General features: G+C 38.2%; 1 protein-coding gene across 2 annotated transcripts; it reads right to left on the bottom strand.

Moving 5' to 3' along the window:
* Positions 1-79: 79 nt before the first annotated feature.
* riox1 (ribosomal oxygenase 1) lies at positions 80-18,692 on the bottom strand. 2 transcript variants are annotated; one of them, XM_034161591.1, is made up of 16 exons: positions 17,803-18,088; positions 16,140-16,248; positions 13,250-13,363; positions 12,535-12,674; positions 11,978-12,077; positions 11,769-11,882; positions 10,584-10,690; positions 10,395-10,502; positions 7,801-7,835; positions 7,426-7,604; positions 5,979-6,083; positions 4,826-4,967; positions 4,511-4,631; positions 597-696; positions 428-514; positions 80-242 (listed from the first exon to the last, which is right to left on the bottom strand). In XM_034161591.1, the coding sequence occupies exons 1-16, from the start codon at positions 18,063-18,065 to the stop codon at positions 117-119; spliced, it is 1,950 nt and encodes a 649-aa protein (XP_034017482.1). In that variant the 5' UTR covers positions 18,066-18,088; the 3' UTR covers positions 80-116. The 2 variants fall into 2 exon arrangements, with proteins under 2 accessions (XP_034017482.1, XP_034017483.1); XM_034161592.1 differs by lacking the exons at positions 16,140-16,248; positions 17,803-18,088 and adding an exon at positions 18,575-18,692.
* Between the last annotated feature and the right edge of the window lie 467 nt (positions 18,693-19,159).

The raw sequence follows: 19,159 nt of genomic DNA, 5'->3' as shown, positions 1-19,159 counted from the left end.
GCTACTTACTTGTGATACAGCTGTACAAACAAGTTTAAAAAATTTTATTTTTTGTGAAATGGGGAGTCCAGCACAGTTATTGCAGAAGATCCAGTTGGTACAAGATGTCTCTCCTATTAAACATTTACATTTGGCACAAAGGCAAATTCAGTCCCATTCATGCAGTCAGCCACCGTATGACAAGAGATGGGTTCTGCAGTGTGGATAATTCCCCTTTCAAAAAGCATCTCCGCTAAAGAGATCTGAAGAGAAACAGAAAACATTCAGAGAAGATTAAGTCACTAATTTCACAAACAAAAGCTCAGACAGCAGCATCCTTGAAGGAATTTGACACCTAAGAAAGTGTGCTCATGCAAGATAAATATTAAATATGAACAAACGCTCTCTCCTCCCTCTTGGAAGGGTTCTGCACCGTGTCACCGCTTACCCTGTCCTCTGCAGAGTCGCACGGAAAACTCCCGACGGTCACAAATTTGGGGTATGAATGGATCAGAAATTCCATAGCATCTGTATGCTGTAAGGAAAACGCCTGTTAGGACACAACCTTCATAAAATTTGGAAAAAGGGAAGATGAACATTGTTTTCCTGATCTCTACCTCTTGTTTGATTTCAAAACTCTTCAGCTCCTCTTTGTGGTAAACTCTGGAGTTGTCTGTGGTGTAGTAAAGCCACACACCTTCCTCCTCACTGCATAACCTACGATGATACGATTACTGTTAAACAATACATTTATGTTCTAATGACTCAGATTAACCCCCCCCCCCCCCCCCCCCCAATTTCCTTTCAAACATGTTTCCACTTGAACATTTACATAGAACTAACATGGGTGACATTCATATTTGGAAATAGTTTGGTTACATGTTGTGGTAAACTAATTTAGATGACCATAAGAAGCTATTGATGTAAATCATGGAAAACCCAAGCGGCAACACTTGAGCTTGCATTTTGACCCCAACTAGGAAGTGCAGTTCTTTGACTGGCCGCTTGAGGTTGGCTCCAAAACAGTACATTCCCATAGAAGTCCATTTTAAAACATCCAACTTGTCCGGAGCCTGGTACAAAAATGGTTTTGGTCTATGTCGATAGACACCAAGAATAATACGGCTTGTTGTACAGCGAAACACCCCAACCGATCATCTGAGATGTCCCTGTTGCAATATTCGTGCTGAGTGAAACTCTTTTAATACTGTATGCTAACAGTATTAGCACAGCTGTCTGTCAGTCCACTTAATACACAATTACTGAGGAAATATGTGGCGGATAACTTCTACAGTCCACATCAAAGTAAACCCTTATGAGAACCACCGCGCAGTCCCCAAAAATATGAATTCATAAACAGCCAAACAGGTTAGCTGTTAGGTTGTGCTTCAGGCTCAGTAGGGGGGCATGTTCAGGCTTTTTCCGTCACACACCGAGTCACTCGTGTTCCACCCTTTTATGCATTAATGAGTTTATTGTGAATCTGTGGGAGGGGCTCTCAACATGGCGATGTCAAGAAAAGGGGATCATTTCGGTTGTTCCGCGTCCAGTGTTGCCACAGTTACTTTGAAAAAGTAATCCAATTACTGATTACTCCTTGAAAAAGTAACTTAGTTACTTTACTGATTACTCAATTGTAAAAGTAACTAAGTTAGATTACTAGTTACTTTTTTAGTTACTTTCCCCAGCTGCCGACAACAACCCATGTCAACATGACAATGACACCTGTTTTGCCAAAACTCACTTTATAGTCACCCTTTCTTGACTTCAATGAAAACAAATACTTGTTTTATAAAAAGTAAAATAAAGATGTCTTTCTTGACCTCATATTTAACTGTTGACAGCACTGTAACAGTAAAACTTGCAATTTCAAACCTACATTGTTTATAAATGTAACTATTAAATTCTAACATTTTTCTAACATTTAAATTCTCTAAACATTTTACTTGTCGAAATTATTATTTTAAGCAGTATTAGTAGTTGTAGTACAAAACGGCTTCAAAACTGGACCTTTAATCTAGGGGTGTTGTGGGGGAGGGGGGCACATCCCTGCCCCACGCCCCCATTCCATCTAGATTCGCCCCTGCTTTGGCGTTTGAGCACAAAGAATGGATACCATTTATTTATGCAGAAAACAGGACCAGATTTACAGGTAAGAAAGTTTTATTGCGTTTTCACATCATGTGGTCCTCAGAAAGAGAGTTTAGGTGCATTTGAGTGGAAAACTGTGTTAGTTGTTGACGCGTCACGGAGGATCAGCTGTTTTTAACGAGACGATACGGAGCGGCTCAGCTCAGAATTCTAAATAAAGGAGGAAAAAAGTATAAAAATGTCTTTGTAAAGCTCAGTGCAGGTGTGCTGATCACCGCGCTTTAAGAGGTGAGGACGAGTCGAGCAGCTGCAAAAAAACGCGGATGAAAAGCTCACAGCTCGCTTAAAGTGGGCAGTTCAGTCGAACCCCGACCTCCTGCCCACAGACCAAGTTTAATGCTGCTGTCGACCCACAATGAAAAATAATAGTAACGCACAGTGACATGGAGAAGTAACTTTAATCTGATTACTGATTTGGAAAGATTAACGCGTTAGATTACTCGTTACTAAAAAAAGTGGTCAGATTAGAGTAACGCGTTACCGGCATCACTGTCCGCGTCTATAGAAAACCAAATGGGTGATGTCACATAGGCTCTGTCCAGCATATATACAGCCTCTGGGGAAAATCCAGAAGGGCACTCAGTGCACTGACCTCTGCTGGTGTATTATTTCCTCCATTTAACTCCTGGAAAAGCCATAAATGGGTACGGGGTGGAGCGGGTGCAAGGCCAGCAGGACATCTGAAGTTCAAACATGCTCTCCCATATTGTAGTTACCAAGCAAGCTAAGGGTAACAAGCTAACTTTGATCCAGGTGTTACATATTGCATTTCTTAATAACCTGATTTTACGCCATAATATTGACTGCATGTCTTTTTGTTTTGTTTTTTAAACTGAAACGTGGCTCAGCTCAGGTGGACCAGCTACAGCAACCATCCTCTCGGCAACACTTGGATTTAAAAACATTACATTTGATAAATATGCATCTTTTGAATATCACGTTTGTTTTTAAACAGCCCTGTTTTATTTATGAATGTCTGCAAGTCAGCGAAACGATGTCCATCTTTTATTCCGTTTTATTCAGAACTACTTTCTACATCCACATTCATTTTAACAGAAGAATTATTTTAGGTGATTTTAACTTACATGTAGACAGACTCTTTTGTTATTGAATTATTCAATATGCAAGACAGCATGAATTTTAATGAACATCACTCAACCTACACAGTATAGATTTAGTTATCACTCATGACCTGTTGTCTCAATAGATCATTTGTGGATGTAAGTTTCCCAGATCTTTTTTTTTTTACTGTAAACTTTTATTCAACATTATATTCCAGAATGAAATGTTAGGAGGTGCGGGATTATGACCGAGGTAGATGAAAATTATATTAATCTTTTATGTGACACTTCCCTTACCAAAAAATAGTACTGATAAGTATATAAAAAGTAAACTGGAAGTATACTTGAAACATACTTGTATGTACTACTTTTTGGTAAGGGTTCTGATATCTTTTTACCCTCTCATGTGACTTCATTGTACAGAAATTTTACAGTAAACTTAGGTTGACACTTGATAGAGCTGCCCCTCTAAAACTTAAAAAAAAAGATCATGTCTAACCCACTTTCTTGCAACAATGAGAAAATTAAACAATTAAAGATAAATTGTCGAATAGCAGAGGGGAAATGGAGAAAGACTAAATGAACCATTCGTTACCATGGCAGATGTGTTATTAATGACCAAAGTCAACACAAAAACCTATGGTGAAACCGTATTATTACGGACTAAGTCTGTGGAACAGCCTACCAGAAGACCCGAGAATATCGACATTTTTTAAAGTAAACTCAAGACCTACTGTTTTCAGGAGTGTGTGGGGGGGAATCATACATTTTCATGTATGAAAAGTTCAACATAAATAAAGTTTGAGTGATTGATACATTTTTCACTCAGTACTGGGGGCCAGACATCTTAGCTGGTCTGTTAGTAAAATGAACCACAGTATTATCTCATATTTGTAATAAAATACTTAGAAAAGACAAATAGTCAAGCTCACAGCAGCTTGTGGGCACTGCTAGGATCTAGCCACCTTGAGATGAAACGGTAGCTGTTAAGTAATGTGTCCAAACCCCAAATTATTATTAATAACTTTATACCTTAAGGAATTATTAAAATATACATACACATATACATATTCACCCCATACAGCTGTCATTAATGGGGAAACTAGAGAGACCAAAACTGCTATTTTGTTTGTCCTTGGTATCAAGATAAAAACATTTATTTCTGCTGTAATGTTAGGCATCTTAACGTGGGCGTCTTTGGGAACGGACGCACTTTTGGAGCCAACCTCAAGTAGCCATTTACGCAACTACAAATTCTGTCACGACCATGTTGGCTTCATTTTTCAGCACTGAAAATAAACAAAAACCTGTTTTCCTACCTGGCACACCCGGCACGGACGATCCTGACTCGGGTCTGGCCACTGAGCTGTGGACCGACATCCACAACTTGGCCGTGATCCCACCTTACTGAGGCTCCTTGTACACTGCTGGCCAATTCCTCTAAGAGGGGGGTACGAAATGAGGAAGTTAGTCACAAGTGTCCAAAATCAGAGTGCTGGTGTGAGCGCATTCATTTTCATTCTCACTGTATTGTATGTTCTGAAAATAAGAATTTCAAGTTGCAAATATTGTTTCATGCTCACTTGTTTCACGTTGTGACTTGGTTCATAACGTGAGGTGACTTTTTCGCTCACCTGAGGTGAAAAATGGAGGAAGGCAATCGTGGAGGAAGTCTTTGGCTTTCTGATCCACAGCAGCATCTACCGGGGCATAACTTGCAAGCTGCTTTATCAGGTTCTCAATACGACAGAAGAAATGTTTCCTGCGTGGATCATCCTGAAGAAGACTTAGTCAGTGATCAAATGGTGAAATCAAACAAACGGATGGTACCTCAAACAGTGATGAAAGTGACCCATAGAAAAAAAAAATGGCAAGGGCAAAAGGCCCAATGCCCCTTTTAGGGTGTCAGGGGGGTTCTCCCCCAGAAAATTCAGTTTTTGTTGGGTCAATTTTTCCACCCCAGAGAAGAGTCTTTTCAAGTTGTGTGAAAAGACTATTTTCCCATATTGGCAAAATGACAAACCTATAATCCACAGTCTGCCACATGGATTAGAATATGGTGTTATTACTATTTGATGACTGTTACTGTTCTCTCTCTACATTTATCTGAACATCTGACTTCAGCAATTTGTGCTTTTATAACTGCTGATAGTGCCTTAAAATAAATACAAGTAAAGCTGCATCTACTGTTCATGAAGTCACCAATATAACTTTTAGTTCTCAGGAACACTGATTTGGGTTCAAATTAGATTCCTATTCACTTCTATAAATGGGAAATGCAATAACACGGATTTTTCCATCCAGTGCTGTCAGCATTTCCACCATGCTTGCAACTTACATGTTATGAAAAACGATGCACAAATATTTTTCGCATCAATATCTGGCTTCTTTGAGCACGTATATGCATATTTTGATTTGCATTAATATTTCACGCCCATGTAACAGAAGAAACCATAAAATGCAGATTTAGCAGGCTAATGTATCACGTTTGCATGGAGACAGTTTGAACTAAATTCATCCCAAAGACAGAGTTTGATTTCTGTGAAATAAATTGAATAAAGTCAACTGACGAGTTCCGTCAAAACCATGATATAATAATGCACACAAGGAAAACAAAAACAACCCTACTGGTATTTTGCAAACCAACACAGTGCGTTACCGCCACCAACTGTTTGGGTGTGGAGCATTAATGGATTCTGATGTATGCTATCAAAAATAACCCAGAAACATTCACCACATAAGAAGAAATTCCAGAAAAATTCCATCACTGCTCAACAGACTATTTACTTTGTCCGAGTTCTGTACTCCCATGTATGTCAGGTAGTCCAGAGGTAAGCCCTGCCGGTATTCCACGTTCTCCTCCATCGCCATTTCTAGGGCAGCAGGAACCACCTGGGGAAGGGGAGGGGGGGCAGTAAATGTAAAAGGCCACAATAAAACTGGACTGCACAAATTCCCAACTGCTTTTTGTATTAATGACTGTTTACTTTGGTGACCATCAGAAACGTTTTACAGGAATTCTTTTCAAGACAACATCTCAAGTACCAAAGTTCAGGAGCACCTGATTGGCCAGCTGTGGGGTACATAACCCGTTTTACAGAAGACCATCAAAACAGAATTGTAATAAACAACAGTTGAATGTGTGACATATGACAATAAAAAAGTGACTGTAATCATGAGCGAATGTTCACCTATCTTTCCATAATATTACTGTGCTCAGCAAGAAACGTTTCTAGGAATGAATGGAAGTATAGTGTATGCAGCCTATCAGTTCTGTGTGCATCCGATCCTGTCAGATCTCAGTAGTTACGCAGAGGAAGTCCAGAGTAGTACTTGGATGGGAGACCGGGTCTGTTGAGTGTTTCTCTATGTAGAACTAGAGTTGGTGGATTGTATGTCACAGGACAATGATTATTTGTTCCATTGTATAAAGAAATAGGCAACTGTATCACTGTCATTTACTATACAGTGTTATGGCATCCTTTGCAGAGAATGAAAGAATACTCCCTCTTTGCTCCGAGCTTTCTGTTCTTTATGTTCTCGGTCTGGCTGTCCATGCACTGTCAGTGCTTTGGAGTGCCCATTAGTGCCCATGTGCACATTAGTTTCACCCAAAGAAACAGTTGCCTCAACCCAAATTTACAGAAACAGCAGTACTAGCAAAGCTTTTGAATGTATTTAAGGTGGTGGACAATAGCAGCTTTGTAGAAATTCTCAAAAAAAAAAAAACATTTAGAAAAGGCTTCAACTGCCATTCCTTCTGCTCAAAACGACAGAGGGAGAGGGGAATAAGGTGGTAAGTTTTGGTTTTGTGCTAACAAGCTGATGCTCATGCAATATTTAGTGTGAGAAAAATCTGTTACAGCACCTTTAACGTAACGCTAACATGATGGCATGGTTTATTTGATTACCGACGAATCATATTAAAGAAAACATGCCGACATGGTATGTCTGAATACTGATGACCCATGTTAAAGAAAACACTAACATGCTGACATGGTGTGTTTGACGCCTGACTGCCCATGTCAAACAGTATTTTCTTTTAAGTAACACGATCATACTCAAAACTGCAATATCTTAGCAACATTGTCCATTATAAACAACATTACACAAGTATGTACATTAATAAATCCATAAATTCTTGGAAAACGTTCAAAGCTGTACAATGTACTCATTGAGTAAGTTGTAGACTTGTGCCACTCCCCAGATCCCATAAGTATTAAGAGTGATTAACCTTCAATAGCAGATCTCCCCAGCTGTTCTTCTGGTAAGAAGAGATGGTGATATGAAGCGAATGTGCATCTGGAAGACAGTTGCCCTGATGGATAAACCCTCTGGGAAAGTAGAGGAGATCCCCGGCTTCTAGCACCACCTCCAGGATAGGCCTCCCAATTTCTTCCTGACGAAAGTTTGCTGGAGAGGAAACACAAATTAGTCACCTTTAATAACTGATAACATCATATTTATATCTTCCAGAGGAAATGGTAGCTTATCTTCCAGAATAACAAACTTATCTTTAAACAGTGAACTGTCACTTATTTTTAAAGGCATTTAAGGGTAGTATTGTAAATATTTACAGATTTATTTATACAATTTAATTTTTACTTACAACTTGAAAGCACAGGCAATACTTCATCAGGTGTCCTGCAAAGGTTTGGGGGAAAATATCCTTTAAAATAAATTTGATTATTAAATTTACTCATCATATTGAAACAGTTTGAAATAGATTGTTAGACATGGGATGTGAAACAAAATTATAACCATGAAATAAGGTCATTCTATACCAAATCACCCAGAGTCCCACGTTGCGAGTCCTAAGTTGTCTTCACCGCATCTAGATGCTTAAATGCATCAAACTGCTGCCATATTATTGGCTGATTAGCTATTTGTGTTAAACAATTGAACGGGTGTACCCAATAAAGTGGGTGGTGAGTGTATACCAGTACTGTCACACACCAGGAAGTGTCACTGGTGACAATATATGTTGACTGACAATATAGATTGTGGCCAACAGGCATATATTCTGTGGTCGCAACTATTTATGGAAAATTTGCTGTTACACCCAATTTATGCCGCAAACAGTCATAGTCCTGAGTCCTGTGATCAGCACAGCTCAACTACAGAATTACTGATAGATTTTACAATAAAATATAACCAGTATTTAATACATGTTTTCAGAACATTCAAAAGATATGCATTGTTCTGTCATAGAGCCTTACATAGAACCCTATTAACCAGCAATTATTTTGGTTCCAAGTGGTTTGACAATGATAGAACCCCAAAACGGAAGTGATAAATTATAAATCTCATTGGAACAGCACCAAACAAAAGTCCAGCATCATCACCTTGCCCAATGCAGATTCGAGATTCATCACTGAATATGACTTTCATCCAGTCATCCACAGTCCACGATTGCTTTTCCTTAGCCCATTGTAACCTTGTTTTTTTCTGTTTAGGTGTTAATGATGGCTTTCATTTAGCTTTTCTGTATGTAAATCCCATTTCCTTTAGGCGGTTTCTTACAGTTCGGTCACAGACGTTGACTCCAGCTTCCTCCCATTCGTTCATTTGTTTTGTTGTGCATTTTCGATTTTTGAGACATACTGCTTTAAGTTTTCTGTCTTGACGCTTTGATGTCTTCCTTGGTCTACCAGTATGTTTGCCTTTAACAACCTTCCCATGTTGGTTGCATTTGGTCCAGAGTTTAGACACAGCTGACTGTGAACAACCAACATTTTTGCAACATTGCATGATGATTTACCCTCTTTTAAGAGTTTGATAATCCTCTCCTTTGTTTCAATTGTTAGTTTTGGGGATGAAAATTTACAGGGTGATTCCATAATTTATTCCTCAGAATGGAGTGAGTCCGTATTTTTTTTCCCTCTGCTTGGTCTAAAAAAGTAACCATTACTGACTGCCACAATTACTTTTCCCGATTTCTTATAGTGTTTCTTAAAGCCAGAAAGTTGCCATTTGAAATGAGTTTAGTTTTGTGTCATGTCTGTGATCTGCTTTTTTTCTACAAAATTAAACAACTGAATTAACATCCTCCAAGGCCGGTGATTCCATAATTATTGCCAGGGGTTGTAGTAACCAAGGCTTTGAACTGCTTTGTGGGACAAAAACTAAAATCAGAAATGTTTGATATTTTGCTAGGAGTGAAAACAAAAAAGAAACTTCATAATTTTTTATGTTCTGGAACAGAATCATTATTTTAAAAAGTAACCAGTAAACAGAGTTATTTTTTCATTCTTGACAAGGTTTCTGTTTACAATAACCCGGTGAGGTTAACTTTCTGTCGTTCACTTATTTTGGTCGTTGTTGAGCAGGCAGACATTGAGGGTCTTCTTTAAAAACAGTTTAATGGCATTATTATGCTTTTTTTCCCCAATTTTAAATTTTTATGCATGTTACTTTCGAAAAGACAGATGCCTGAATGGTGCACTGTTACACTGCTTTTCTCTAGTAATTTCAACGATAAGGAATTCAAGTATTTCCCAGACATCATCTTCCAAAACAAGGACACTTTATCGTCAGGCTGTGATGATGAATCTGACTGAAACGACGTCACAGGTCAGATTAAGACTTTATATTTACTCAGTGTGTGAATGGTTTTAATATTTGAAAGTCAGAACTGGATGAATGATCATTGTGAGGACTGGAGCTTTAGCTGCTGGTTAGTGCTCGGCCCATTATTTGGTCTGTGAGGCTAAGAGCAACACAGCACTGTGTCTTTTAAAATGCACTAACACACTGCTTCACTTTAAATACGCAATAAGTCTATTTCAGATGATCAGTGTGGACCCCCATTCTCTTAAAAAGCTTTATTTTACTCAGTGTCCCACTTCTGCTGTCTGCTACAGAACACGATTGTCATCTCCATTTTTCGTGTAAGCGTTACAGCGCCACATACAGGTTGGGATATACAGTGTTTTCAGTGTCGCACAGCTGACATGGAACATTATTAACTGGTTCAGGAGTGATTTTTTTTTTTTTGTTGTAACCGGTTCAAGAACGTCAATTCTGGGGTGAAACCCAAAAACAGAAACATTAAAATACCATTTATGTTCGCAACAAACCAGTTGCGAAAAAAATTATGGTTCAAAGACCTGGTAGTAACGTATACCAAGTGAAGTAGCTAGTAAGTAAACACAAACACACAAATGTAAATCAATCATACATATATGTGTCACTGTACCTCACCTTGGTTTGTACACTCTCCAGTGTTTCTTCCCTTCGAGCTGAACTACGAATGCCTCAATGTCATCATAATGAGGAGCAAAGCCCTGTGTTCCAGGTGGAGTCAGATATCTGGTTACGAAATTCCATTTTAATAATCTTATCATAATCACCATGTTGCATTTGAAAAACCTCCTCCCCCAATACACGTACACATTGGCTCCTGCCATGCTGCCAAAATGCTCTTGAAGGATGGAGAGCACATTCCACACTGTGGAGGAGAAAGCCTGTGGATTGAGCAAGCGGACGGAGCAGCCTTTCTGTGAAGAGGAGAAAGCATCAATGGTAATCATCTTCAACGAAACCGTGACACAGATGACCTATGGTTAATACAGCTAACAGACACAATATGGGGTGCACTCGGCTGAGAGGTTAAGGTGTGTACCATGCACTGCAGAACGTGATTTGCAGAGTACCAATTGTCAAATCCCATAGAGACCATAAAGGCAGAGGGGTTCTATCTATGGCCTCTCCCCATCCTTCATCCCTCTTTGTTTGCCATCTTTCTCCCTGTTGCTATAATAAAGGCTGAAAAATACAGAAAGAAACCACAGACACATAATGGGCCTGATTTACTAAAATCCCAGATAACGAGTGCTGAATTGTGTGGCCAATCCAAATTTTTGAGCATTGGGTGGAGAACCTTTTGCGAGTGATTTACCTCTTTATCTACATCTAATACAAATGGAAGACAACTTAGCACTCAAAAACCAGGTTATTTTATTGTTATGTGCACAACAGACACACACGCAGCACATAAAGATATGTCTGCATCATAGCAGAATAAGGAGCTGGCTTGCCAATGTATAGACCTAGGTTTGAATCCAAATCATGCTGCCTGGCTGTACACTTGGACAAGACACTTTATGTGCACTGTGGCAGCCCACCCAGCTGTAAATGGGTACTGGCCTTGGCTGTGGAAGTGACCTATGTCACACTGGTGTCCCATCCAGTGGGAGTTGTTGACTCTCAACCACTTAACGCAATCCAAAGACAAGCATTGGAACCAAAGGGGCCTCAGGGCCTATATACAGGATGTCAGCGTGACGACAACCTGCTGTGGCAACACCTAGTGGGAGCAACTCGAAGAAGCAGACAATCCAAAGCAAAAAGAAAGAACAGATTGCTAATAATGTGAAATGGAAAATTTTACTGGTTCACTTGGAAGGAAATTTAGGAATATCTGGAATGAAATGTTCATCACCATTTAGTGAGTCCAAAAACAAAGTGAGGGAAAATAATTTACTTCTCAGGACCAGTTAATAAGAGGGTTATCTGACCTTTAAAATGACCTACTCAAGTTATACGATATATGAAAATTACAATTAAAAGCCTTACCTCATAGAAGTCCCACACAGTAAACGGCAAAGCTCTTCCCGGAGGATTGTGTGTCTCCCTCTTGCCATTAATGTAACTTGTGATATCCAGGTTCACACCATACTGAACATCTTCCTAAAAAAATAAATAAAATCACCAATACAGTGTTATAAGTGGCGCCTATAAACACACTTGGTTGGTTGAGTTCCTGTTATTTGTGAGGACCATACCTGCCTCAATATACGATCAAACTCGGCTGTGGAAAATAATCCTTTGTAGTAATCTGGAGCCTGACGCCTCACAAGTACGGGGTCCTTTTCCCATGTATCCCTTATGATGGAGGAAATAACCAAGAAAATTATAACAAAGTGTACAGACTATTTAGTGAGCAACAACAGAAAAGAAGCCAATGAGATATTGTCTCCATTTTGTAGAAATGTAATGGGACAATTGGCTGATATGGCAACAAATTGATTACATTGATTTTCACACAAAACACTATTTACAATGTTTTGTTTACAACAGTGGTTTTCAAATTCACGACCACCCAACATGGCCTAAAGCAAAACTTTTTAAAATTTCTTTGAGCTAACTGCGCTACAAATGCAAACAGACCACATATGGCACCACGTTTGGCTTCATCGGCAAAACTTTTTATATCTCCAGTTGACAAAAGAATTTTTAAGCTTTTATCAGCTGATATAAACATTCTCCCCAATACCACCCTGCATCCCAGCTGACTGAGCTTCGAGGCAAACAGGATCACAGACAACACATTCATCCATACCTGAAGAAGTCCTTTATAGGAACGGGGTGGATGAGCCACTGGAACAGTCTGCTCGCTCGGTCCCTGCTGTTGTTGACGCGTGCTAGGTCACTTAGCAAACCAGCTAGTGGCTGATTGCCATCAATAACATGTTGCCCCTCCTACATGGAAAAAGACTGAGCCATGAGTTAACAGTATGATCATTTCTGGGTCAGGCAAAATAAAGACATTGTGCTAAAACTGTCACAGTCTAAGCAGCTATTTTATACAATAGCTTGTTCTTGTTGTAAGCAGAAGTATGGGCCCCCAACCGACAATGGCTAAAACAAGCAGGCTAAGGTAAGATGCAAACTGTCCAATCAATTTACAAAGTTTCCTTACATGGTATAAATTACATTATACAATCTTTTCCCCCCTTTCTTTCCCCAAGCAAAATGTTCAACCCCAAAACAATAAAATATAACACCCAGGTTGAAAAATTCCAGACTTCTCCTCTATATGAGAATGTCCCTTGGTTTCAGAGAAAATAAAAGGGCTCAGTCTGCTGTTTCTTTAATGAAAGTGAAAAATTATGAGTATTATTTTGTTGCAATAGCAATGTCTGGACATTTCAAATTAGCGGTTTGTTAACTCAGTGACTTCTAGTGTGCCTCAACTTATTGTACTGTGTATAATGTGGTATCGATCTCTAACAACCTAAATCTGGAGATTATTCTTTCTAACAGGTCTAACTTACACATTTGCTTTGTTCCGAGGTAGGCCACTTGTTTCGCATTTTCTTTTTGTTGGCTTTACTGATGGGGAGTTTAGTGGTTCTAACACCATTCTCCTTTCTCCTCTTCTTTGAAACCTAAAAAAAACGCACACACAGTGGAAATGATAACATATAGATAAGAGCTGTGATGATTAATTGATCAATTATAAGCAGACTATTACATTAACTGACAACTGGTTTGATAGTTCATTTTTTTTTAAATATACATCTAAACTCTGATTTAAGTTTCTTAAAACTGAACACTTTCTGGTTTATTTCATTAGTTTCTTTATGCCTATGTGGCAGTAAACTGAATTTCTAAGGGCTGTAAACAAGAACACATTTGAAGGCATGGATCTAAATAACTGGAGATTTCCATGCGTGTCACAGAATTTTGTTATGATATTCAAGTTCTTTCAGCTTCTCCCTTTTTCACTTGGGGTCACCACATGGATCTGCATCTTGATTTCGCACAAGTTTTACGAAGTTTATTTCCAGCAGTGGATAAGTGGTTAAAGCACTTGGTTTTAATGAAGAAGGTTCCCGGTTCAAACCCCACTCCTGCCATATTTCTCCATGTAATGTGGAGTTGCGTCAGGAAGGGCACCTGGTGTAAAACCTGCACCAAATCAATATGCAGACCCACCTCTGCTGGATCTGCTGTGCTGACCCTGAGTCAAAACAAGGGAGCAGCTGAAGAGACTTGTTTGTTTTTTTTTAAAACAAAGTTTATCTCCAGGTACCCTGATAAAGCATGTAACGCTTATTCAACAGAGACATAGTGAAAAGTACAGTCCCGGACAGATTCTCTCTGTTTATAAATGGCTCAATTTCACATTGGGCCATCCGTTGCTTGATCATACAAGCCAAACCAAACTACAAGGTGTGGGTTATTCTTCAGTGACCAGAAGAGGACTTACTTTAGCTAAATGAGTGGAAATTCTGGTCACATGCCATGAATGGCCGAGCGCGATGACTACTTATTTCTGGTTGAGCGTGATGACTTTTTTCTTCCAGCTCCCGCTATCCGGCACATTTATAGTATTATCCCTGGCACATTTACGATATTGTCCTGGAAAAAATGTTTATCGCTAATTGTTACCCAATGGTTGCTATATCGTTCACAGCAAACATACATTCGTTTCTAACATTATTTTCAAGTCTGTTTAATTCTTGTTGTCTCATCATTGAATGATGAAAAGTTACTTTATATGGTAAAAATTAGGGATGGTATTGACAAGATTTTATAGATATCGATGCCATTGTCGATTCTGCTTATCGATATCTCTTGTGAATTTTCTGTGTACTAAAAGTAGGCTTTACAACTTTTCTATGTCAACAACATTTTACTGAGTCTTAAAGAAAATAAATATGAAATTGGTCACTGGATCCTTGGTCTCTGGACATAAATAGAAATAAAATCTGTAGTTTTTGTCAAAAGCATTTCCTTTCAGACATTTTGGCATGAATGTTTCTCCATACCTCTGAGCTGAACTCAGTTGGCTGCTGCATGTCAGCGCAGGATGTCTCATTTTGGGAGGGAAAACAATATTTTGATCGACTGCAGTTTATTGTTTGTATTGCGTTTGGTAAGAGGTGTCATTTGATATAAATGGCGATTCACTTTGAAGTTATCAATTCTGACTGGACTCTATCTTTCTAACTTGACTCGGCAGAGAGCCGCACAGTGTTTGGAGCTGTGCGAACAGAACGGAGGACGATTCTCATTTCTTTCTCGCAACAAGACAGGAGCCCCAGTTCGTGACTTTAATCTGCACAAAAGTGACTCACGATTGACATATTTTAAATTGCTTCATTGCTTCAAGCTTCAAAGCAGAGCTGCGCTGCAGAAGTGGTTACAGAAATGATCATTTTCCTGACAAACACACTTAAAAACAAAGGCTGCTCTGAAGGACCGATAAGGGAATTGTTAAGCAAAAAGGCTATTGATATCAGTGGATCGAATAATTTCTTAAGAATTCTTGAGAAGAACCGGTTCCCGATACCCAACCCTAGTAAAAATACAACTTAACTGATTACTATCAAAGCAGCACTGGTGGCAATACGGAGAATTGTCCTTCTCTGAGTCTGAGAACTGGGGATACAAGTGGAAATGATATGAAACTGGGGCTAACTTAGCTGTGACAGAGAAAGTTTGATGTGTCCCACTTTAATTCCATCAAAAGAACATTTTCCTTCCCACTGTCGCCAAGTGCTTGCTCACAGGGGATCGTTTTGACCGTTGGGGTTTTTTACGTAATTATTGTATGGCCTTGCCTTACAATATAAAGCGCCTTGGGGCAACTGTTTGTTGTGATTTGGCGCTATATAAATAAAATTGATTGATTGATTGATTTTAAATGAAACCCAACTTGAAGAAAAATAAACAAAACTGTACAGCTTTTTAACATCTGCTTTTATTGAAAAAGAAAAAAAAAGACAAATTGCACTATAATTACTTGTTTAAGACAACTGGATGCATTCCATAATGTCACAATCACAACCTCTCAAAAATATAAATACATCACATCAAGTACAATACCAGTCATTGGATTTCCAATGTATGGTATTCATTTCAATTTTCATTAACTTAAAAAAAATCATATCATTGCACATTATTTACATACAGAATACCGATCATTTTGTTACTGCAAATTTTATTTACATAGAGATAATTTTGTCATTGCACATTTTATTTACACATTAAAATTAATTTAAGTTATATATTGTAAATGTAGTTAGTTTTACACTAGATGTTCAGTGTAATAGCTTTAAAAGTAATGTTTCTTTTGTTATAGTCCAACTTGAAGTAGATTACTGTATATTTTGTATTATAATTGTATTTATATCAACTTTGTTAAATCAAACATACCTTGCTCACTGGGTGACTATGCTCTGTGTTCATTTTCATCACTACTAGCTGTTGACCGTCCTTCGATGCACGCAGCAGAACAAAAGAGCCACATGCTTCTCGCAATGACCTGGAAAAGGCCAAAGTAGAAGTCAGTGATTGTTGAAAATTCTCAAGAGTTAAAAACATGAAGCAAAACTGTTTCATAGTTTTCACAGGAACCAATTCTTGTGGAAGCTGTACACTACAATCAGGACAGGCAATAAGACACTACCACAGCAAATTGATATAATGTGTATGAAGATTCAAACCGTTTGGACATCTGTTAAGAAGATTGTAATAAAACAGTTCAGAAATTTGTGTAATAATATGTGGTTCACGTTACTCAACACTACAATTTGAACAGAAATTTAGTCCTTCATACTACTAACAACAGCATGACTGTCACATCTTTAAAACTAACTGATTCCAGCCAGGATACCACAATTATAATTGTGATTCCTCATGACAGAATGTGCAATCCCTTGGGTTGGAAGTGGGAATGGATTCATAGCAAAACAATTGTTCATTTTGTGATAAAAGCATAGAATTTGGCACACATTTTCAGATAGGGAGCCATCCTAGAGCTGACGTGTAATGAGCTACAGGGGTCAATAAAGAATTACACAGGGGTCAAAATTTAAAAATGCTCCAATCATGTTGAAAACTATACAGCATCATTTGTCTGATCATAACAATTCCAAAAAGGTATAGTTTGGACTCTGGAGTTATGGGGCAAAAAGAGCAAAATGGTGACAAAGATCAGTTTCAGGTTGTACAGGGGCCAAAAGTTAAAGTTGCTCCAATTTTGATAAAAAGTGATGCAAATTATTGGTTGAAGTGTTGAATGCTTGGTCTCCAAGGTAAAGGTCAAACAAGGTCGACATCCATTGGATTCTATGACGTATGACATATGTTACCCCGTAACATAACTCTGCATGAAAGATGGTGCAAACTATTCCTTTTTAAAATGCTATTAACTGCATCTGCAACTGCATTAATTGCATCATATTATTTTTTTTACCAAAACTGGAGCAACTTTAACTTTTGTCCCCTGTACAAACTGAAACTGATCTTTGTCACCATTTCTGCTGTTTATACCCCATAATGCCATGGAATTCTGTCATAGATACTCCAAACTATACCTTTTTGGAATCATTATGATCAGACAAATAATGTGGTATAGTACATATGGTATATGCATTTGCAACATGACAGGAGCATTTTTAAATTTTGACAACTGTGTAATTCTTTACTGAACCTGTAGTTCATCAGAGGTCAGCTCCAGGATGGTTCCATATCTGAAAATAAACAATTTAGAATATGTGTGCCAAATTCCATGCTTTTAACACAAAATGAATAGAAATTTTAACTAAGCTGCACCACGAAATGGGACAAAATTTATCCAAAAAGGATTCCCTACTAGTGGTGCTAAAAAATACAAAGTATTTTCAGAGTACTGTACTAAATATTACACTCGGATCTGGTGTTCTAGTGTCATTTTAAAAAGCGGGCAGACCGCTGATATTTACAGAGTTCTGAGTGTTGCTGAACATAAGAGCTAAAAAGTCTAAATCTGCATGCCATGGAAATAAATTCAGTGAGGCTATTTATAATGAACCAAATATATCAATTTAATACTTACCGCTGATTTGGCCTTTGACCTGAACTTTGTGGCTTGTACGGTCTTCCTCCCTTGATACACGTGAACTTCACTTCATAGTAAATCAAATCTGCATTTGGATTTTCCAAATTCACGCGTCTTGCTGCAGCTTCCAATGTCCGAGAATCCCTCTTGTAATATGTAATACATTGCTCCTTTTCAAATTGCTCTAAAGAAGATTTAAATTCATCAAATGATGCAAAAGTATCGCCAACACGTAACGCAACATCACTGCTCGACGCCATTTTTGCAAATGACGCGCTAAAGTGGATCACGTGATGACGTCACCGCGCTCGACCAAAGTAATGGCATCACGACGCTTGACCAATCACAGCATGTTCCAGACGCACAAAGAAATAGATGAAAAATGTAAAATTCTGCCATATTTTTAGCATTTTCAAGTTAAAAAAAAATTCATGCACAGAAAACTACCTTACATTTCCCAGAAAACTATAAAGTGGTTTGGCCAAAAATCCAGATATCTATATGATTTAGGATTTTTTTAAACAATTGCTATTGTATGAATTACCAATAAATCTTTGCATATTTATTGGAGATTAGCCTTATGCCCATACCCCATTTTAAAAAATAAAATAAATTGGAGCAAGTCTGGTACGGGAGTCATATTTGTCCGTGACTCTGCCACTGCTGCACTCGTGGTTCCACGAAACGTGATCCTGCTGCAGCTGCAACGTGCCGCACGTCACAAGCTAAACAACCCTCGGCAATACTACGTGACTTTAAATATCTCTACCTTTAAAGACGACTTCTTCACTGGACGAGATTTCTTTGTTGATAACGCTTGATACACAGCAAACGCTGAAACGTGTTTACGCTCCATGCTCCCACACTTGACGTCATCACTCCGGGACAAGGCGATAGCCAAAAAAAAAAAAAAAAAACTTTATTGAGACCAACAAACGTCTCGATAAACAATAAGACAAAGAAACCACAAAATCAATTATATTATTCTAGTCCTTAGATGAAACGAGACATTAATACCACATTAAAAAGACAATTGCGGTTGTTTCAACAAGATATTTTTTAAACTGAAAACTGGCCTTGATTTACTATTTAATCTATTTAAAATTTCACAGCAGACGTCAGAAACAGTATTTTCATATTCCAAATGACAAGTTCGAGCTGTTACTATAAACATGTCCAGATAAAAAATATTTCCATATTTTTTTTTTATTTTCATATAATGAAGGATGAGGAATAACTTGTTCAGATTCATACAACAGCTCAGTGATGGCACAACAGAAAAAGTTTACACACTTTTTTCTTAAAACAAGAAAGACATTGCATTATAACAAGTTATCAAACTCAGAGCGAGCTC

The sequence above is a fragment of the Thalassophryne amazonica genome, chromosome 21 (genome assembly GCF_902500255.1).
Source record: "Thalassophryne amazonica chromosome 21, fThaAma1.1, whole genome shotgun sequence".
Taxonomy (NCBI): Eukaryota; Metazoa; Chordata; class Actinopteri; order Batrachoidiformes; family Batrachoididae; genus Thalassophryne; species Thalassophryne amazonica.
The sequence above is the reverse complement of the archived record's forward strand: the minus strand, read 5'-3'. Positions and strand labels throughout refer to the sequence as shown.